This window comes from Accipiter gentilis, chromosome 10 (assembly GCF_929443795.1).
Source record: "Accipiter gentilis chromosome 10, bAccGen1.1, whole genome shotgun sequence".
Taxonomy (NCBI): Eukaryota; Metazoa; Chordata; class Aves; order Accipitriformes; family Accipitridae; genus Astur; species Astur gentilis.
In genome coordinates, this window is record NC_064889.1 from 12,323,683 (window position 1) to 12,347,115 (window position 23,433).

The 23,433-nt window shown below is 40.8% G+C and overlaps 1 protein-coding gene across 1 annotated transcript in view; it reads left to right on the forward strand.

Annotated features, from left to right (window-relative positions):
- The window catches only part of MYO5A (myosin VA), a 105,298-nt gene that overhangs the window by 30,692 nt on the left and 51,173 nt on the right, over positions 1–23,433 (forward strand). Inside the window, exons 5-10 of the mRNA XM_049812438.1 lie at positions 12,574–12,730; positions 16,922–17,065; positions 18,303–18,384; positions 19,886–19,993; positions 20,491–20,597; positions 23,045–23,310. Coding sequence (XP_049668395.1) covers positions 12,574–12,730; positions 16,922–17,065; positions 18,303–18,384; positions 19,886–19,993; positions 20,491–20,597; positions 23,045–23,310 — 864 coding nt within the window. The remainder of the gene's footprint in view (positions 1–12,573; positions 12,731–16,921; positions 17,066–18,302; positions 18,385–19,885; positions 19,994–20,490; positions 20,598–23,044; positions 23,311–23,433) is intronic.

The window sequence follows — 23,433 nt, forward strand, 5'->3', positions numbered from 1 at the left end:
GTAGCTTCTTGTCTTTTTCAGCACAGGAAGGTGCACACAGCTCTTTTAAGACTAATCTCATTTTGGATTATTATTTCTTTTTTTTCTTTTTCCCTGCTCCTCCTCCGCTCTCCCCTTCTGTTCCCTCCTCCTCATCTGTATCTTTGTGCCTTTACCTTTTCTCTCTCCATCTCTCCTACCACTCCTCTGCACGGATGGCTTCATTTCCAACACCTTTCCTCTGCTGTGCCCAAAAAAAGCAATGAACTAGTTTTACAACTGCATTTAAATTGTGTTAGACTTAGGGTTATGTACGCCTCCAACTTGCCAACAACTTTATTGGTTTGGGTTTTACGATCCTCCAGACTGCAGGTGTAAGGAAGGGCTGCAGAGCAGATCTCTTTCTCTGTCCGAGGGGGCAGAGATCCACCAGTAAGCGTGTCCCAGCTCCGACGGGGACCTGTCCGAGGGGCTCCCCCCGCCACAGGGCTTCATGCAGAGCAGTTTGGGGGCTGCCGCACTCCTGCAGGAAGAGCTGTAACAAGCTGTGCTTTTGGAAAGAGCTGGGACCTGCGCTCGAAGGTCTGTCTCTTCTCATGGATAGGCAATGTATTGCTCATGGATAGCTTGCTTCATTTGAGCGAATGTATACAGGTTCGGGACAAGGTTTAAGGCACACGAGCGATTTAAAAGGAGGTGAATTGTTATTGAAGAACTTATTTTTGTCTCAGAAATATAAACCACAACGTTAGCGTGTGGGTGTCTGCATCTGTCGAACCCTTTGAACTGCAATTCATACCACTTTTGTAAGTCAGCATTTGCAAATTATTAACAAAAAAGGAGTTCAGTCTTCACAATTACCCCTCTGTGGTAACTGTGAAAATTGAGGCAAAGCATCAGTTGGCAAGTATTTGGTTTTATTTTTTTTGAGAGCACTACATCGTCAGTAGGAATCATAACAATCAGCAGGTGCAGCTCATTTTCTTTGTAATGTTCAGTAGAAGGCTCCATTTTTAACTGTATGGTTTGCAATAAGAGAAGGTGTTGATGATTATACTCTTGAAACTGTTAAGAATTGCATTAATGTATGAGACTTAGGATTATCAGTTTCTTAACACTATTGGGGAAAGAAGTTCTAAATCACTCTTACACAGGATCCCTTCCCCTGCCTAGTAAGGGTATACTGCAGTAATTAAGATAATGTATTTTTTAATCAGCACTTTGTTGGTCTGGTTTGTTCCAACCTACCTGTGGTTGATGACAGATACAGCAGAGTTCAGTGCTTTTGAATTTAATAAATTAACCTGGAGATTTCCTTCTGATTAATTAGTAAAGTCGTCTAGCAAAGTGGAAGTTGAAAGTAACATTTGCAAACAGAATTACATACTGATGAGATCCATATACAACTCCATGAATACCAGGATGGAAAGCAACAGTGTTTAAAGCCTCAGTCTCCAAAGTTTTGCTTTTTCTGTTTGGACAAAGTATAATGATTTATTCAATGTCAGTGTGTATCCTATTCGTTAAATTACCTTTAATAAGCAGGCTGCCTCTCTGTTTTGTCAGGTTTTTGGCATGTGTCTTGATGGCTCTCAGGTACAGGAAGATTTTCTTCTATCGCTTTTTGTTCAAAAGGAAGCTTGGTGAGCTGTTGAGTAGGTGTTTTGAAAGCACCTTGACTGACAGTCTCCAGTTATCCCAGGCATCCCAAGATGATGTCCTCTTATAAAAATGCATGTTTGATCAGCTGCTGCTTTGCTTCCGAGTGATAAATGGATATTCTGTTCTCCCCTGGCAGGAGTCAGGAGGGGGGTGATTAACAACCCATCATGGATCTGCATCTGGTTATGAAATGAGAGCCTGCATGGTGGTACCGTACAAACATACAACAGCTGCCTTTGACTTACGGCTTTGGCACATGACTTTGTAAATGAAATACTTATCTTGAAAAGAGATGGTACTTTTGGGGCTCTGTTGTTAAAGTTAGAATGAAAAGGGAAGTTGTCCTTTCTGGTGAGAATGGATTGTTTTGGAATAGTCTCTTATACTTTGGGTCTGACATTTTGTGATGTTGCGGGTACTCGACGTAACATCAGGGACCTACTTGTCTCAGCAGTGATTATTTTTAGGCAACAAAAGGGTTAAATATGGTCGTAGCTGGAAGCTAGAGTTCATGTGAGGTGTCCTGCTGGTAGCTAAGCAATGAGCTTTCCTAAACTATTGCAGGAGTGACCTCTGACTAATCCCTAGATAAATCAGTTTCATAGTGCTGGCTCATCTTTGTGCCCCTCTGGAGTGCAATCTGTCATGATTTTGCAGCATGTGCTGACCTCGGTTTTCTTCATTTGTATGTGTCAAGAGATGTTGCCGTCAATTCATTATCTTTTCACCTTTTGCCATTTTTACAGTCAAGAGCTGTGTTTCCTGGGTACAATTAAAATGGCAAGTGGTGCGATTTGCTAGTTTAAAAAAACAAACCAAAATACACCTGCTGGTTTTGAGAGTATTGCAGAATGCTTTTACCAAGCTGTTGTTGAAGAGGACCAAAAGATGCTTAAGAACTTGAGGTGTTTCAGAGTGGCTGAGTTTGCAGCCAGAACACTCAAGAGAATTCAGGTTTTGTGTAACAGTAATATTTCACCTTCGTTTGGCACTTCCCGTGAGCAGATCTCAAAGTCCTCTACAGAAGAGATGAGTATCGTTATTTCGATTTTGTAAGTTGAATCAGGCATGGGGAGTGGGAGAGCAACTTTGGCGAGTTTACCAAGGCAGCAAAAGCAGGGCATAGAGCTCCTGAATGGAAAATCCTGATCCAGTGTCTGCTGACTTGATCACACCAGCTTGACAATAAAACATGTGAGAATAGAATATGTAATTGATAGTGCAGCTGTTAAATGGGTTTCCCGGTAACATTCTCCCAAAGCTAGTTTGTTTTCAATGTACAAAAAATAAACATGCTGTATTTTGCATGCCTTCATTTCCTGCAGCATTAAGGGGTCTCTGTGCCAGGTAATGTATATTGTATAGTAACGTTTGCTTTCACGGAAAGCTTCGTGTGTTCCAGGCACTCTAGAAGCATTCACCAATGTCTCCTCTAATAAGGGTATATCAATTTCTGCTTGTATAGGAGACAAGTAAGGCAGAGATGGTATGCTGTGACCATGCCTGGATCAGGCCAGAGCTGGCCCCAGGCGCTGAACTTTCAGCCCCCGGTCCTGTGCTCAGAACATCCTCTTTGTCTCCAGCAACTAAGGAAGATGTCAGTGACAAATGCTGTTAGGCTTAAAAAAACAGTTATACTTATTTAGAAATGTGGTTAAAGAGCATGGTTTGTTGGACTAGTGTTTCATGCCTATTAAAAATGAATGATTTTACAAAGAATTAATTTAGTGCTTAGTTGGGAGCAATTGTTGTGGCTCAAAGTGCAGCTGAACAATTCTCTGAATTGTTAACGAGTGGCATCTGTGAAGACCAGGGTGTGTCAGGTCAGATCATGTTAGATCCAGATAGTCAAAATAAACTGATAGGTACAGGGTGTGCAGGTGGAACAGACCAAGAAATGTGGCTGGCTGGCTTTTCTGCACAAGTAGTGATGCTTGCTCATGGGGCATAGCAGTAATAACTCACTTTTTCTTTTTTTTCCCACCCCCGCCACCCCATCACATTTTTGAACAGAATAGTTCAAAGCACTTTAGTCTCTAATAATAATCCTTAGCGCCTACATAGCACTTTACACATTCTGGGTGTTTCACAGAAGTTACCTTGTTAATCCACACAACAGCCCTTTGAGGGTGGAAAAAATAATTATCTGTGTCAGGCCACACCTTTTGGGATGTGCCAATGCAAGTGCATTTGGAGGCTTCGGCAGGGGGAACGCCAGGATGATGTAGCTCCACAGGGAAGGAGGGTCTGTGCCCGCTGTGCAAAGGAGCACTGCAAGAAGGAAACTTCAAAAATGAGGGAAAAGGGATTTCCTGCGGTACAGGTGAAGGTAGAGCACCGGGCTGGCGTTTATTGGTGCTGCCTGGTTGCAGGGGAGACATCTCCAGAGGAAGGTGACCTCCCAGGGAAAGGGGCTCAGCCGCTCCGTAAAGGGAATGGAAAGATGTGCTTGTTTTACGTGGGATGGAGGAAGCAGGTGGAAAGTAAGAGGACAAAACAGGGTGCTTTCCCACGGTAAGGAGGCCGAGAGCCAAATCCAGAAACAGGGGCTAACGGAACTTACTTAGGGCTGCAGAGAACTTTGTGATTAAAATACTTTGTTCAGAAGGTTGACGAAGGGCGAGATGTTGCCTCCTGCCCTTGATGGGAGAGGTGCCGGGAAGGCTGCCCGGACCTGGCTGCTGCTGATCTCGATCGGTCCAAGGGCATTAGAAAACTGCTGAATGAATTCTTATTTATTTACTTATTGAACAGTCCAAAGACTTCTATTTGAAAAGCAAATCCAGGGTTTGTAGAGTTGCCAGTTTTTATAATGGCTCCTAACAGATGCTGCACACCCTGGGCTGAATTTCAAAGGCCTTTGCACTGACCAAGTGCTGCTAAACATGCACAGCCTTGTTTGCTGCCACACAACACCGCGCTTAGGCAAAGGTGAAGCTAAATATATTGCACTGACTCGTGTTAAACCTTCCAGGGCTGGGGGGTGGTTTAGAGCTGCCTTTCATTTTAGGGTAAGTGTAAAAAGCAATTTTGGTCTTTCAGAAAAGCAAGTAACTGTAACAATGGAAGCGTCACACCAAAGTGGAGCGCGATTGCCAAAGAGTGAACGTGGGACCTACCCTGACGGGGCGCTGGGGGGGGCAGGCGTTGGGAAGAGCACAGGCTGGTGAGCTCTGCAGAAAAAATCCTTGTAGCTCTCCCAAACCACATTTCGTGCTGAAAAAAGAGGAGTGTTCTAGGAAAAAAAAAAAGGACGTATTTTGGCTTCAAGTTTACAATCACTGGTATTTTTAGGGAACACTCTATTTATTTCAACATTTATTGAAGTCAGACCTATTTAGTGAGCCTTCAGATGAGTTGTGCAAAACCTTATCATTTCATCTTGTATCATGGATGTGTCCTCCTGTTGCTTTATTCTTTTCCCTGCATTCGTCTGCTATGCATCCTCTTTCCTGTGTTGGAAGATGCCCAGTCCCTTGAAATCGGTGCTCCCTTTCGCCTACTGGGGCTGGCCTTCAGCAGCTGGGAAGTCACTTCCTAAATTTGTTGTTAAGTTAATCAAGCTGCTTTCTGTGAAGCTCACAAAACATTCGATACTACAGAGAACTCTTAACTTTGTATTGATACCTGATGAAAGCCGATGGATTTCACAAGAAAGGAGTTTAAAATCTTTTCCGTTGGTAATTATTCCAAGACTGAGTAAGCTGTTTGGAATCGTTGGAGTATTAAATGTATTTCTCTGTTTCTATAACATCAATATTTAAGTTATTTGGGAATATTGATAAAGCAGTTACAGTGATATTTAGCACTTCCACATTGCTTATTTTCAGCCCATTGTGTAAACTTCCTTTATTTCATCTTATGAATGAGGAAGCTATTTGGTAAAATTTTTGTGCTCTTGTTTTTGTTATAGCTGCCTCATGGGGGGGAACTGATCTTTAATTATTAAACAGATTTGTTTAGTCATGCTCTCAGATACAGAGATGTGTGAATGTTTAGACTGTAGATACTGCAGGTTATTTTGGTCATATGCTGTCACAAATACGCAATGGGGATGCAGAGAGATTGATTGCAAAAAATAGGATGCTTACTTAGGTCAGAGTTATGTTTGCATTGCTGGAGACACTTAATCATGTCAGCTGCACGTATGCATGTGTATCCTTGCACAGTTTCAAAATCTGCCTTATAGTGTAGGGTGTAAAACATGTCACTTAAGTTTGTGCTGGCCCCTGGTTAATCCTATGGCTCTCAGAGTAGCTGCAGCTAATGGAAGTACAGCAAGGCTTCAAACGTGCTAGCATTTCAGGATGAATCCTATCTGACCTTTCAACAATGTCATTAGCTGTTAAGTTATTTTCTTGAGTTGGTTTTCCTGCTGCTGTAATTCAGCTGTAGGATGGCATATCACTAAGTTCCTTGTCTGTCTCTGATGGGCACAACGCACGCTGATGTTAGTGGTAATTATGTGTGTATGCCGAGAAGAGGATCTATCCCAAACGTTCCCTGAGTCACAGGTTCATTCCCTGGGAGTTTGTGTCAGGTTCTTTGAATATTCAAAATTCGCTGTTTTGAAAATGTAAAGCAATTTCAGGCTTATAAGTCTACCTTATTATCACAGAACTGCAGTAGAGGAACAGCAGTGAGAGAAAGCAGACCAGACTGTTGCTGCTAGGTTAAATAAAAGATACTTATTATGTTCTTGTTCTTGCATTGAAGCAGTAGGAGGTTTCAATGTTTGAAATCACAGGATCAGACCTTTAGCAGCAGTTTGTGCTGTTTGGATTTAAATAAAAAATGAAACTGTTATATGCCGTAGGGTTGGTGCCCTTCGCCATAACCTAAACCTGTTGTTCCAAAAGAAGAAAAGAAACCAGGAGCGACTGCACAAAAAAAAAGGCATTAAATTTAATTAAACCTCTTAGCACCGTAGCAGTGAGGGGAGAAGATGTCCTGAAGGTGGTGACCTTCAAACCACCCTGACAAGAAGCTTCCTTAAAAACATCAGCACCTTGGCAGTGTCCTCAGGGTTAAGAAACGCAGATGATTTCGGATCAAAGGCAAAGTAATTACTCCTGTTCTCATCAAATTGCCCTGTTATTTGGTCTCTTCATTTTATATTAAGGATATATCACTCCGGTCTTTTCTGCCAATCTCATCTATGTTATGTGGCATTGAGACAACTCAAATTTGAAGTAGTTCATCAACAGGCAGGCAGTTCAAAGTCCATATCAGAATCTTTTAAAATCAGCTGTTAATGATACACTTTTGCCAGGTAGAGGTGCTGGTGGCTTGGGTATGAATGGACTGATAGGAGCATTGAGGTTGATGTCGATAATTCTGTGTTCCTTTTATTTGTTTTCCTAGGCTGATGTTTTTGTGGTGTGTGTGCTTATATACATCTATTTGACATTATTTGCTGTGGAGTCAGGAGTCTGAAAGACAAGATCAAGTGATACATCTAATGCATCAGTCATAGGAAGCAAAAAAACCACAAAAACAATGTTGTGCTTTGATGATCAAATTGAATAGCTCTGGGCTTCTTTAATCCCCTCCGAAATGCTTATTGATGGATAGGTTTTTAACTGTTTTAGTGTTCCTTCTTCAGAGAGGGATTTTATATAAGTATAGGGGAAGAAAGTAAACAGATATCTGTAGGGATTTTTCAGTCTATGTGTCTTGATTATCCTGATCTGTTCGGACAGTTTGCTGTGGACTGTGATGCAGTAAGCTGTTTTGGTTTTTGAGGAAACCAGCTTAAGTGGGTGTAGTGATCTTAAGGAATAAAAATGGTTTGAAAATTGACAACTCTGCATTTAATGTTAGTAACTTTAATGTTTCATTTCTTGCACTGTTTTTTCTTTTTTGCCTTAATTTTTCCATTGGTCAACTGAAATAGTTTAAAGCTGTCTTAGCGACAGCTGTCAATGATTAATCAGTGTTGTTGCAGTACTCTGTACACATTGCAGGTGCCCAGTGACAGTCTTGCTCTTGCTTCCACTGCGGCTGACAGCTGTGACCTCATGGGAATAGTGTTTCCTTCATTCTGAGCCCTTCTGAAAGCATCTGCCTTAGATTTCTATGAAATATAGAATTTAAAGTTAGTAGTAGCCAATGCTATTAAAAGTATTGCATTAAGATATATGCACATCCTGAACAAAGGGGTTTTTTTCACATCTTGAAAACAAGATTATTTTTTTTAAACGTCTTTCTGGTTTCTTGTGCATTGTCATTTCATTTGTATTCTGCAAAACCCTTTTCTATGTGTAAGGTATCTCAAGTCGGTTCGTAGCACTCTTTTTTCCCCCAGTGCTGAACCTTCTTTGAGCAGAAGCTATCTTTAGTGTTGAATTTTGCAGTGGTTTTTCAAAGCAGAAAACAAACCCTGCTGGAATGTAGGTTGTAATCTCAAGCTTCCAGGAGTTAGGTAAGTCTATATCTATTCTGTTTTGGCACTCTGTCAGTGAGTTTCCTCATAAACATACTGCCTGTCAACAGAATTTTGTAGGTGAAGCAAAGTTGTCTTTAAAATTTACCAGCCTACGTACAAATCTGTTTCTGTCCTTTACTGGAATTATGATATGAAAAATTAGTGACATTTATTGCTCATTCTATGGCCGTTACTTGTTGTAAGGAGTAGAGTTGTGTATGGCTTGGATACAGCATCTGAATATTACCTTTCAAAATTAGACATCAGCATTATTTTTTTGAATAGGTAACATTATTTTAAATTATCAATTATTTATTCCATAGTGTGTTGCTGTTCTTTTATTTGACAAGAACTAGCTGTTACCCTCACATGACTCTTAAAGTATAGTTCTGAGAGAATGGATATGGAAGATTTCTGAATCAAATCCCCTGCTGCTGCAAGCAATCTCAGCCTATCATTTCACATTTCAGCTTGTGAAATGTTTGGGCCTGACATCTTAAAACTGAAGTTTTATTTTGGTTTTGTCATTCCTTTATTCTTCTGCACTTTTCAGAAGTGGCAAAAGCTGAATGTGATCCTGATTGATGCCTGAACATAATACTTTGTGTCTCCATGAATGGTAAACTGCTCCCAGTCAATCTGTTTCAGTCTGCTGGGGTTAAACACCTCTTTTCAAGATAATTTGGCTTAGTATCTTATCACTACAATGTAGTTCTGTTTCCTAGGATGCAATCCTTATCCACCTTTGGGTGAAAGAGGACTCCTCCACCTTCTCATCTCACAGCTTGCTTTCCCTCATTTGTCTTTGTAAAAGCATCATTAAAATGTTCCCTCCATTCAGAAGTAATCTTAATTTTAAAATCATCTAATTATGTACTTTATTCAGAGAAAAAGCTCCAAGAAGATGAAGTATTGCATAGATAATGGATTGTGGCATCAGGCTGCAAAGTGGTGTCACACATAATGCTGTTGCCCTACTTACTTGTTTCATTGGGTGAAAGTTTTAATTATAGCTTTTTTTTCCTGGCTGGTGACATGTTAAGTGCTCAAAATGTCAGGTCAAAGGTTGAGGGCTAATGATTTAACTAAAAATAACTCCAAAGGTGTTATTTATACCTGAGAAAGAACTCAGAGGGTTTTAACTTGTGTTTCTGGGAATTTTTTCCTTTGTTTTGCTTTGCTTTTTTGTTACTTTGTTTTGTTTTCAGTGCAGCCTGATTATGAAATTTTCATTTGGCAGAAGCAGAGGTTATATTTTAGAGGGACCATTGCTTATACCAAACCATTAAAAATAATTCTCACCACATTTTGTTTCTTTAAAGTTTAATGACATGAAAGAACCCTCTGCTGAGCTGACAGAGGTGCCTGGCAGGACTACCTCACCCTCGTTTTTGAAAGACTTAAGTATCTTGCTGCCTGTGGTAGGACATCTCTACGCCAAGTCTTCCCTGGCTCTGTGGCAGTAACTGCTCATCCCCTGCCGCTGTTGTGTTTGGGGTGTTGTGTTATGCTGTCCTTTCTCCTTCTTCAAATGTCGAGTGTGATCTTGGGTGTTTTGTTGTGTTTTCCTTTCTCTCTGCCAAAAAGCAGAAAGAATAATATGCTAGAGGATGGTCACTCCAGTGTGTTAAAGCAAAACAATGGACTAATGTACTTTTGAAGACAAGAGCGGGTCTGAGTGTGGATGGAGCGCTGGCAGGGCAATGCGAGAGGACTCCACTGCAGACTATGAGTGAGCCCTTTGTTTCTCATGGTTGCCGTAGCTGCTGCAAACACACATATTCATTGCAGAAGAGATGGCAGCAATCGTATCTTATGACGTGGAGGAAGGAAACTCTAGGCTAATTAGCAACAGTATTCTTAAGGAGAGATTATTTCAACCTCATCTTTTCATTACTGTCTGTGAAAACATGGAGCTCCCTCCTCTGCAGTGCTCTGAAGAGCCTAGTGTTTCCTACCGCTCCTCAGCTCCCGAGGAGGGACGAGGGACTGCAAAACCAGCGTGTGCTTTCCATGCTTTCACACATGTCCTTCAGGGATGTGACAGTTAGAATGAGACACCTTTATTTCAGTGTTCCTCTGTTGGCAACAGAGGTTTGTTTTTTGTTAACAGTTTTGCCAGAACTCTGTAGTACTGAGGTTGCATTACTTTGTTTTATGAGAGCCTTTTGTACTTTGGGAACTAAGCTAAAAATAAGCTTAATCATCAGAGGCTGCATTTTGTAGGACTTGAGCTTCCTGAGTCTTCATATGTTTAATGATATTTAATACATGAAAAAGAGCTGGTGATCTACAAATGAAAAGCTTGTTATGTTGTTGTCCATCTCCTGTGTTAGGCAGCTCCTGAAATCAGACCAGAAGTTTCATATTTTAGAATGGCATGGGTTGGTTGGCGTTTTTTTCCTATTTGAAAGAGCGCGAGAGGAATAAGAGAGCAGTCCTACGCCGGTCCTATGAAGAAAATGTTCTCTGTTTTTGACTCACTGCAGGAACTCTCTGGGTGAGAGGAAAATTGTTGTCAGTTGTCTCATTTAAGCCTAGGTGTTATACGTTTGGTTGGACTTCTCCCACGTCCTTCCGCTGCTCTTCTTGACCGTGAGCATCCATATAACTCACGCCACTGCCTGATGTGCAGAGCTACAGGTTGTCCCTCGTGCACATCTGTCCACCGCCGGTGGACTGTGGGAGGGGGAACGGGGAAGAAGCAAGAGCGTTTCTTCTTCCTTTCCCAGCTGGAAATCTTCATCGCTACTGCAAGCCATCCCAGGCACCACAGACCTCCCTGAGGAGCGTGCGCAGCAGGCTTGATGGCCACTGTAACAAGAGGTCTCATCGGCGGGTGTTGTCATTTTGCTGTGGCCAAGGCTGGCATCTCTGGCGGTTCAGTCTTTGTAACCTGGACGACACACAACCCGGTATCAAGCTGAATAGTTACGCTTTTCCACAACTTCCCCCCTAAGACTGACAGCTTGGTGTATGTGAATGTGTGAACTGTGCTGTAGTCATTCGCACCTATCGCATGTGTTAAATGGAAGTTGAGAACATAAAATTAGGTTGCTTTGATCTTCTTAACGCTTTCCTATTAGATTTAAATCAGCACTCAAATCAGCTATTTTAACTTATTTCCTTTTACCAAAGTGTGGAAAATCTGCTTCAACCGATGCCTTTATTTGGTTAAGTGAATCCCACCTTGGCTGTCCCGGAGATGCACAACGTAACCAGAGGCTCCTTTAGCCTATGTTTTTGTGCAACATGAAGTACACGCTGGAGCTGTGCTCTTATCTGGGGGCTTGGTGATGTTTTTTGAAGATAGGTAACAGCTTGAGAGTAACAACGTGGTCTGTAATTTAGCCTCTAATTTCATCAGCAGCTTTTTTTTTTTTTTTTACCATCTCAGAAATAGAATCCCAGATCTTCTGGAGGACCTTTAGGCTACAGAAACCACAAATAGTTTTTCTATGCATATTTCTTTGCTTGCCTTGCATAGCATTTACTGAGGGCCTCAGCAGGCGTTTGGAGGCCATGCAGACTGTATAAGTGCTGCCTGAATGTGTGCCTGCCTGAAATTTCATTCAGTCACTGTGCTGTACGTGCAGCCTGATCTGGGGCTTGGCTATACTTTCTGTGTTCCAGCTCCAGCTCTGTAAAGCTTTGGGGTAAAATTTTATTCCTTCTTTCTCTGCTTTCCAGTATGTAAGATAGAGTTAAGCTCACTCAGCTCATAGGAGTATTTTGAAATCTAATTCACTTTAACTTCTTTTGCTTTGGAAATAAAAAATACTGCATAAAGCATGCATAGTCTTTATTTTAAAAGATTCAGGCTATATAAATGCTAATTTCTATCCTTGTTATTTTGTAGTTTGTTTATTAGTCATACAGTTGGAGTTTATGGATTGAGCCCTCTTTGAGATGAGAAAAAATTGTTTTAGTAGCAAATGGAGATTATTTTTTTTAAATGAGAAGAAATTACTTTACAACAAAGGGATTGTCTTCGCTCCAGAGCTGCTATCTGTGTCCTGAACAGCCCTGCTTGAATTTTTCAGATTCAGAGCAATTCTGGGAAAAGCTGGTGATTAGATCAGAAGGACGAAAGGTTTCTGTTGCTGGCTCTGCTGTTGATTTCTCTGTCTGTAAGATGGCATTAATGATCTTTACTAACGAGCGCTGACAATTTAGTGGAGCACTGTGCCACAGACTCTGGCTAGAAGTAGCTGCAGAAGCACGTAGAGAATAGTGGTAATGGGTACTTTACTGTAGCCAGGTTCTCTAGAGCAGCTCTGCTGGCTGGCTGGACTGTCGCAGCAGCATCAATCCTGTCTGAGCATCCCGGGCGCAGGCAGTCCAATCAGCCATTCGGGCAGCTTGGTCACTAACAGCCTTGTTTGTGCCACGTGCGTTTACGTTATTGCTGTATTGCTAACATTTATGGTGGAAGGGTTGTTGCCAAGTTGGGGACAAGTGTCCTTGAGAGAACAGCTGGTAATTAACACGTCTTTGTGTTTCAGAGATGAGCGGAATCAGTCAATCATTGTCAGTGGGGAATCTGGAGCTGGAAAGACCGTCTCTGCTAAGTATGCCATGAGGTACTTTGCCACGGTCAGTGGGTCTGCCAGTGAAGCCAACGTTGAGGAGAAAGTCTTGGCCTCCAACCCCATCATGGAGGTAAGAGAGCTGCCGCACTAACCCCCACCCTCCAGCTGCAGTTATTATTCTGGGGCTAATATAAGCATTCAAAAGAGAGGGCAATCCATACCTTTTTTTTAAGGATCAAAGAACCTAGAATAAATATATTTTAACATTTTGGTTTTAATCCATTTACCAGGAGGTGCTTTAGGCATCATTTTGGGTAGTATTTACGAAAGATTGAGAGAAGATGGGAGGTAATGTTTCCGTATTGTTAATGTATTTCACATAACAAAGTAATTTTTGTATGAATTCTGCTTTAAATCTCTTCAGCTTTGTAACACTGGTAGTTCCCACACCACTTGCCAAATGCAAGTGCAGAGGACTGTTTTTGTGTGTAAAATTCCAAAGAGGATTAAAACTTCTGGTCTTACCCACTGAACATGTACCCCATCACATAGCGGGGGCAGGTAGATTATACTTTGAAGTGAAGAGAGTTGTTGAGTAACGCTAATGTTCAATTTTAGGAAATGTGATTAGGGAAGATAGACTGAGGAAGCAAAGTTACGTGAGATGCACACAGTTTCTTTCAGAGGGGAAAAACACAAGAGAAGATATAAATTTGTTATAGTTAGCTCAGACTAATGTTTCAGTTCTGGAAATTAGCGTAACTAACTGTAGTCAAGTCCCAAAGCCATCGGCATGGGAGCATAGGTGCTGGCTTTAGACTGTGAGATAACATGTGCAGTTCCCTTCTGCTTCAGGATCTTTGTTCTCTGAGAAGCTCACGAGACGCTGTAATTCTGATGTTGTGGCCAAGCAGAACACATTTCTTAGGCTCATCTGAATTGTTTTTTGTGTCTTTGCCTACGTGTGTAGGTTCAAGTTGTAGCTGAAGTTAAGGAACTATGTTAAATGATTCATCAGAGAGAAAGTCTTGGGGGAATTCCTTGAGAGAAGTAGCGCTGTCCACAGGTATGCACATGCGTGTGCCTGTGGACGACCTAAGAAAAAACGCTTAGGACAGCTGATGCCTTGGTAGATGTTTAGCATCTCTGTGCAATAGTGTGAAGTATTAGTGGACAGACACGAGTAAATGGAGTGCGTGCAGTGAAGTGTGAAATGCAAAATGCTGCCGTTGTTTTCTTTCTCAGGTATTTTTAAAAATTAACTATGTTTTATTGCTTCTTTCCTCCTGGCCTGAGGAGTTCATGATACTCAAACTATAGCTGCCCCATCACAGTTGTGTGTGTTCTGTCACAAGGTAATTGTGCCTGGTTTGTGGTGCTGTGTGGTGTTTTGAAACTGTTTTGTGGGATAAAACAAGCTGTGCCATGAGTGGCGGTGGGCTCTGCTGTGGAGGGATCCGAATGTCCAGTGACGAGAGGAAGCCCGAGGAGCTGGGCCTTGCCTTGAACTGCACCTACCCTGGCGGGACCAGCCTGGGCCTGGGGGAGCAATGGCAGTTTTGCAGGTGTGAGCTGATCTCAGAGTGCTCCTTTCGCTGCTCCAATGTTTGCAGTAAGTGTCATACCATCCTTGGCCACGCTGAGATTCGGTGCGTGGCTCACAGGACCAGGGGGGTGCCCAGCACCTCGCCTGCCTTCCCCTGCGTACCGCGGCGGTGGTACCTGGGGCCAGGCAGGCGGCCACGTCCTCACTGCCTGTCTGGTGAGTGACAGCTACGGTAGGAGACTGCAGGACGGGTCTGCAGTTTGCTCTTTGTTTGCTGGGTGAAATACAAACTGTCAGCTGGTTTCCCTGTGCCACTTCTTCTGTTCAGTCTCAAAGCCTGAACCAAACGTCATTCTCTCTCAGTCCTTGGACCCCACCTCCCAGTCAGTGGCCATCAGCTCACCACTAATTGTCTGATTTAGTTTCCAAAGCAAGGAAGTTTTAATTGAGGACTAGAAATAAACTTTCCATCCATGCCTTTTTTCATCCAGTAAAAAACAATGATGGTGCTTTATTTTTATTTTCTAGGGGTAGCAACGATTTCATGAACCTGGGTATATCTAAAATTTAAGTTACTTTAAACGTTGTTATAACTGTATGAAAGTTATCCTTTTAACTTCAAACACTTGAACTTTAAATAAGCTTTAGAGTGAGTGTTGTGAAATGTGCTGTTGAGACAGACTCTAGGATAGCAAAATTTATGTTTCGAACTCTTCAGTTGATCAAGTCAGCAGAAACGCAAATTAACCCATGTAGATTAGGAAGAAAATGAATACTTCATTTTAGAAACAGGAAACTCCTCATTTGCTAAGATGATTGTAAAATCTTAGGAGCAGAAGGTAATTTTATTTTTTAATTTCTATTTGGACAACCTAAACATCAGCATTTTATGAGCTACCATCGTTAGTGTCAGGATTTCACATCATCTTTGCCTACTAGATACTCTGTAATATCAAGTGACCACTATACGTTTCTAGAAACTATTTGAATAATTAGTTTTCTAGTCAATGACTACATACAGTTTTCATATTGCAGATATAGAAATTGTGAAGTCTTAAATCACATCTTTATATGTAATTTCCTGCCTCTCATTCTTTTGTTACCCTGTATAGCTATGCTAGTTGTTCAGCTTAGTATGTACTCTGGTAACCAATCTTATAATACCAAAGACTTTCTTAACTGTTTTTACAAGTAATACCTTTCAAAGTAATAGCTGGTTTCTGAAAATATTGTAATATTATATTGCTACCAACAACAACAAAACATATCACAGCACCAGTAATTTTAAAACACAAGAAATGCGGTATCAGTACATTCAGTTTGAATGAATTCCATATTCTGTAGAACTACAGAGATGCAATTTGTTCTTACATGCTTTGTAGCAACTGTTCATCTGATGCCCACTTTGACATCTGCTCGGTCAGGCGTGCGTGCTGCTGCTGCTGCCGTAATGGGGTTTCTGAAAGCCTAATCCCCGCTTCCCATGCTGTACCCAGCTAGCCCTTCCTGATTCACTGGCCTTTTGTTTACAGATTTGGAATACCGATACGCAGCATTGCTATTTACTCTCATTTGTTCTTCCCAAGTTTTATTTCAGTACAGAGTTCTTATGGATGGCTACATGAACTAGGAAAGTAGGACATACATACAACTGTGTGTTCTTTAGTTACCTTTAGTTTCGGAGTTAGGTACTTGATAACACACACACAGTGGCATATGATAAAACAGTGTGCTGTATCTGAATTACTCCCAAATGCCATTCCTTTTGATACAGAGATATCTTTAGGACTTTTTTGGAAGGTGAGTTGCTATGTGATGTCTAAAACATGATCTAATTGAGAAGAGAAATGCTTTTCTTTGAAGTTCAGCATGTTGTGATTTGCATGCCTTGAATTCTGATGGATCCAGCTGGTGCCTGTTGTGGGGTGAATCCTAACGCTGATGAGGTAAGGCAGACATGCACTAAGACCATTTAGGAGCCACAGTCATCATTTGCCCTGGGCATCCCAAAACCACATATTATAGAGGAAATACATTGAATATTGTTTATTGTGTATGAAGCTGTATGGAATTAATCTAAGAAAATTAGGCACATAGGGCAGCGTTGAAGACTGTCTCCGAGTCGGTAACTAAGCTGCTATGGAAGGGATTCAGTTTCAGGCAAATGACATGATTCTGTACATGTTCATTTTTAGGTTATACGTAGGCACACAGTAAATATCTTATAATGATATGTTTGCAGAAGTAGTTTGGAAGTGTGGTTCATTGTAGAGCAATAATAATGAATTGTTAGCCGGACAGGACATAGGGGCTGTTTGCTGGACTATGGGTTTATGATAGGTAGACTTACAGAGGTTGCAAGTACTATACAAATATCTGTACACATACATATATGAATATATACAGTGTGAAATAATTATTATAGTTTTATTAAGTCCTTAGAAGAAATCTGGGTGTCTGTGAGCATTCTGTTAGACTCTTTGATTCCTTTTAGAAGACTTCAGAGAGCAATAAAAGGATTTTCACCTGGAAAATTAGACTATGTGGAAGTGAAATCATTGGTAGGGAGATCAGCTCCCAATCTTGTGTTCATGATATAACCGTATTTTGGTGTAACTTGCTGACCAGGTGGAGATTGTTCTTTATTAAATTCTTGATTATTTTGACACCAGGACAAAATTAATGTTGTTAAGTGTTTATGAGTCATGTAGAAGATTAAATAGATTTGATAATCTCTAAAAGCTGTTTAACCTTTACAATATTCTCTTTTTTCAGTCTATTGGAAATGCCAAAACTACGAGGAATGACAACAGCAGTCGCTTTGGGAAATACATTGAGATCGGTTTTGATAAGAGGTATCGAATCATTGGTGCTAACATGAGAACTTACCTCTTGGAAAAATCAAGAGTGGTGTTTCAGGTAATACTGATGTAATCATCTCACTGTATATTTGTGTGACTATGCTAAAAAAAAAGAAAGCTATTGCTTGGTTATACTAGTTATCTCTCCTAAGAGATGACTGTAATAGTGTATTTGTAATATAACACATGTGGGAAGGGGGGAGAGAAAGAAAACCAAGTCAGCCCTTCATTATATGAATTATTCATAGCTGTAAAATGTGTATTAAAAAGGCCGTGTATTTAAACATTAAATACTTCCAGTGCACTACTAGGTATGAGTTTGTGCTTACCATAGTATTGTGGAATAGGGCTTCAAAACCTAGCAGAAACCACTCATGCTCAAGAAGAGCTCTCTGTTGTGGTTTTTAAAGCTGCCATCTTAGCTCACTTTCAATCTCTTGTTAAAACTCACTGCTATTGCAATAATTACAAATGAGTCTTAATTGCCATTATTTAGGCAAATGAGAATATGTAATTTCATCTTTCTTGAACTCTCTTCATTTTGTTATTTCATACTTGAAAAAATCCATAACCTTTTTGTCTCCCACACTCCTCCTCCATCTTTGCCTACCTTATAGTCTAGAGCTCAGTAAATACGACTTATCCTTGAGTGGCTGCCTAAAGGTATAAGATAAATAATTACAGTTTGCATTATGTAGGGGTGTTTTGTGAAATACTGTTGTATATTTTAAAAATGAGAGCCTTATTGCACACGGTTTAGCTGAAAGAGAGTATTTTTCTTTTTTTTTGTTTTGTTTGAAGTTATGAAATTTAGAGTGCTTAAGTTCAGAATTATGGTGTTGGTCATGAGTCATAACCTTCTGAGCTGTGTTTGTCCTTCATTTTAAAATTCCAGCTTTGCCTTGGCAAGAAAGATATTCCCTTCACCAGCTTACTATAAATGCTGAGGCAAATGGTATTAGTTATTTTTGGAAAATGTAAAGCTTCTAAGTATGATCATTTCACCCACCCATAGAATCCTGATCTATATTTAATAGTAATCCACCGTTCTGAAAAGTGAAATCATACATTTTTTTGAAATGAAAATGTCTGCATGCTACTTGCTGTTGAAAATGGATTAAGTTAATCAACAAGGAAATGATAGATGCTGATTTATCTTTTCCTTTTTCCATGTGGCTTCTATGCTTTTAATGTAATGCTAGAGAAAGCATTAAACATAATAATTCTTTTGTACTCATGGATGTTTCTGGCACTTGTTAAGTTGTGAAAAATAATAAATTCCTTTCTTTTTAAAGGCAGAAGAGGAGAGAAATTACCACATCTTTTACCAACTTTGTGCCTCTGCAGCATTACCTGAGTTTAAAACTCTACGATTAGGTATGAAATTCACATTCATTGTGTTGTGCGATTGTAGGTACAAAGCAGCATCTCTGAGCTTTTTGAGCCATAGAACTAAATGAAGAATTGCTGGCTTTTAAATTCTAAGTTTTTAAACCTTCAAATACTAAAATATATTCAAAATAACTAAAATGGCAGATCTCAGACTTTGTGGTTTTTAGATAAAACGAAAGTGACACATTTGTTTCTTCAGCATACTCTTAACACACTGCAGTTCTAATCACTAGGACTTACTATGTCCTGGATTCCAGAGTAGCTTTCCGATGGCGAGGGTGAAATTCTCTTCTCTTGGTCCTTTAAAACCTTTTTTCCATGGCTCCAGCTACTAGATAATTTTACCATTTCTGGTATAAGCACCTGAAAAGCTTTATTTTGCATCTGCATACTTTCACTTGGGCTGTTACCAACAATTACTTTACCATCTCTGCTAACCTGGTGATAACAAAACTGTTAATGAAATTTTTCATTTTTCAAATTAAAATGTTGGTAAAGGAAAGGTTTCTCATTTAACAGGAGCTGGTACTTTGTAAAAGAAAGACGTGATGATGGCCTTGGGACCGACAATCACCTGATCATTTTTTAAATTGAATATAAATTTCAGTGCTGCTTGTATATTTTTTTAAGTTAACTTCACAGTGGGAAAACTGCACAGCTTGTCAGTGCTAATTTCTGAAATATCTTTCTGGTTTTAAAGAGTTTCTCTGCTCTTCAGCACCGTCCTGGCACATTTAGGATTCACATCTGCTGACACAGGAAAGAAAGAAACTGATGTAATTATAACTAAGGAAGCCATTTAGCAGACTCCTCTTTCAACATTCTTGAAACCTTAGCAGATCAGAAGATAAGGAGTCTGTTACTGCAGCTGGAAGCATGGCCACTGAAACCGTAGGAATTTACACAGTACCCAGGAGAGCTACTGCTCTCCCAGTGAAGCCCAGTGCTGTCCCCACAGTGGTATGAAGCTGTCAGTTCTCCAACCACGACTTTTCAGACAGAACGGATTACAGATACTCGTCAGAGTAAACCAGACCATAAATTAGAAATGAGAAGCAAATGGGCAAAATAGAATTTTTTAAATATCCTGATGCAATAATAGCATAATAATATCTGCCACAGAATTTCAAAGTGCTGCTGCTGTCAACTTTGCACCTACCACTTGGGGGGTTGGCTCAGACTTGGAGAATAGTTGCTTCCAAAGTGATTATTCCACAGGTGTGGAAGTCTGAGTCAAGGTTAGGTAAAGAATATGCCTGAGGGCCTATTGTAGGAACCAGGTAGCTTAAGAATACTTATTTGCACTGTTAAATCTTGAAAAAATTCTCCAGAATAAGTGGGTCCTGGAAACCAGAAGGCAAAAATATACTGACGTATTTCAAACCATGGATTCTGCCAGGAGCACCTTAATCGTTACACAGATTTACAGATGTGCTGTGAATTTCTGCATCAGTCTGTGTAAAAGATGTGTTTTTTTCTCTTACAGGGAATGCAAATTACTTTCACTATACAAAGCAAGGTGGAAGCCCTGTGATTGATGGTGTCAATGATGCTAAGGAAATGGTAAACACCAGGCAGGCCTGCACTTTGCTAGGTAATTTGTAAAACACAGTCATATCCCAAATCCGATATACCAGCAAGTGTTTTCTGCATTGTTTCTGTATATTTTCTTCGTACTCTGTTGTGTGTAAAAACAGGAGAGTCTGATAAACTTTGGGACTGAGATACTTTCATTGCATGAAGAAGGTATTTAAATTGCAGTGGTATCACTCATCTAGTGTAGGAGAAGCACATGTTACATGAATGTAAATGGTGGATTCCCTTGGTGTAGCATATAAAGCATTGGAGGTCACTGACAAAACACTTTGAAACAGCAAATTAAGTAGTTCATTTTAATGGATTTTTTTTGCATCTGGTTATAAAACATTTTTAATAGAAGTGGAGCCAAGCAGTACTGTCAAATGCCAAAGTCTCTGAAAAAAACACACAGCGGTCACCATTTTTCTCTTCTTAATAAAATTTTTCATCAACTGCAGCTCGTGTGTCTTTATTTCTCTCTCCATTCAAAACAGTTTATTCATCATTTTTCAGGGATTAGTGATTCCTACCAGATGGGAATTTTTCGAATCCTTGCTGGCATCCTTCACCTGGGCAACGTGGAGTTTGCATCTCGGGATTCTGACAGCTGCACTATTCCTGTGAGTAGTAGATGAACTGAAGGGCATGGTTTCTATTCTGACAGTTCTGCCTTCTGCTTGTTTGCAGGGACCTCTTCTGAAAAGGAGTAACAATATAAAAAAGCAAGCAGTGTGTTTATTTCTAATTTGTTAACATTTCCACAGTACTTTTTGTTTTTGTTTCAAAACTGTAATTGATCTGTCCTAGAAAAGCCTACCAGACAGGCTTGCTTTGAAGTCCTGCACAGTTATCTTAGGTCTTTATATTCCTACACGAATACATTCCCTGCCCACAGTAAATGCTTTGCAGGAATTTTTTTTAATGTTAAATGCCAAAATGGCCTGAATAATTGCAAAGCAAATGCTTCACAAAGTCCTCTGGGATGTCTAGACGTTAGTATAGGATATACAGATATGATTCATGTGACTCATCTAAGTGTCATGGTTTTAGCAGTCCTTTTTACTTTTGTGGTGGTCGACAAGGAGGACTGCATAGTCTGATCTCAAAAAACCTCCTCATTCAGTGAGGACCAAGGCTTCTTACTGAAGTCCGTATTCTGCAGATGAGAAACAAAAAAATCTGGCTTGTCACACTTTGATTCCTTGGATTCACAAGTGGCTAGTTTCTCCTTTTGCCTTTCCTTGAATGTCCACTGCTGGACTACACAGCCTTCATCTTTCTCTTCAAATAGTAGCAACGGTTGCGGGGTTTTTTTGTCGTTTTACTATCAGTCACTTTCTCAAGAATCTGCAGTAGCAGTTTCTGGAGCTGAGACAACAGGTCCCTTATTGGGCCGCAGATGATGAGTGTGCCTGGTCTGACACCATCTGTTCGTGGCAGCTAATGGATAGCTGCTGTGAAACCACAGCAGCAGTCTGGCTCTTCGGTGTGTCTTAAAAAGGTTTTCTCTACAAAGAAAGCATCATTTAATTATCACAAGTAGAAAGCTGATGAGCCCCAGTGCATGATGAGCTCCTCTGTGTTGTAATGGGTATCTCTAATGCAGGAATCCCACTGAATGAGCTCGTACAAAGCTGCAAGTTCCTGTGCAATCCTATCCTGACGTGATAAACATCTATCTAGCAGGTGGCAGTGAATGTCTGCTCAATGGCATCCGCTACCTGAGCAGTGCTGTTCCCTGACAATAGCCATGTCATTGCAGAGCTCTGTCACAGTGCAGACTGGTCTGCCTGGGAAGCACTGGTGTGGTGATGCAATGGTGGTGCTTCAGGGAGCTCAGCGAAGGGCTCTGTGTGGTGCTGTGTGAATGAATCGGTTTGTTCAATGTCAGCTTGAGTAACCCTAATGTGACACTCTTTTGTGCAGTGTTCATTATTATTATTACTTCATTGTTGTCTTCTGAGCCAGTTAAGGTTGTATGGCTAAACTGAAAGAAGACATGCTTAGTTAACTGGATTTTGGAGGTGTATCAGGACTGCCATGGGACCTGTATGCTGTAAGGACTGGAAGAAGCCCCAGAGAAGCCATAAGGACGTGGAAATAGAGAGATAAAGCTGGTGTACCCTGAAGCTACTGGGCATGTAGCAACAGTCCCTTATAATCTGTCTTTGTCAAGACGCTGCTTGTCAGCATGCTGTTGAGCCATCGGCTGGAAAGTGAACGTGATGAGGAAGTAGTGTTAGGGGAGTTCCTTAGGAGGAAAGACCTGTCTGTCCTCCTTGATTTCTAGTTATCAGTTTGCTTTAGTCAAAAAGTGTAGTATCTTCACTCATGGAGTGGTAAACACACTGCATGGATTTTTATGCAGAAATCTTATATACCCATCTCAGTGTGCAAGCCTTGCTAGTTGATTTTACCTGGTTAAACAAAGGTCAATTTTTTCACTTGTACAGTCCAATTTGAGAGTTAGAGAACATCATTTGAGTGCTCCAATCTCTTAATGTTTGTCTCCAGAATTCACTGAGAAAATACTGTGGTAAATACTGAGACCAGAGCACTACAGCCTTTGCACACTTGTTCCTCTTCGTTCTTGGCTTGGGCTGTGATGCCCCATTGCCTGTCACTCCCAGCCATGGATGTATATGAGCAGACGAGAGCACCACTCAGGAGCTGCAGTCCATTCTGTCCCCAGCACACAGCTGATGTCCTGTCCTCTGCATTTCTGTAGCTTCTTCACTCAAAACAGAGACAGTCAGTTATAAGAAATCAAAATACCAAGTCCATCCCTGTGAAGCTAGGTGATTCATTTTTGCGAAGGTTGTGGGTTCCCTGTGTGGGGCTTTTTGGTGAACACAAGTATAGTAAAATGCCTCTGGGGAAACTGTGAATCAGTAATTCAGCGATGTGAATGTGGTAAGTGGGTAGGGAACTCGTTATGTTTTGAAGGAGGGAGAGCTGAGGAAGCTGCTCTTGCTGCTTACTGCAGCAGGCAGTTCTTCTGATTGCATGATTGCATGTGTGCTATTGGTAATACTGTTTCAAGACCTAATGAGATTGGTTTTATTAGCCCAAGCACGAACCGCTCAGCATCTTCTGTGACCTCATGGGCGTGGAGTATGAAGAGATGGCCCACTGGCTTTGCCATAGGAAGCTTGCAACTGCCACTGAAACCTACATCAAGCCAATTTCTAAACTTCATGCCATCAATGCCAGAGATGCGCTTGCCAAGCATATCTATGCTAATCTCTTTAACTGGATTGTAGATCATGTGAACAAAGCACTTCACGCTACTGTAAAACAGCATTCTTTCATTGGAGTGTTGGACATTTACGGGTGAGTCTTTTTGTCAGAGATACAACACCTCTTATGTAATTATCTTACTGCAAAGCATCTTTGTCTTTATCATGTAGCGCTGTGTGGATTGCACAAAAAACCCAAACCCTGAGCAGCTGCTTA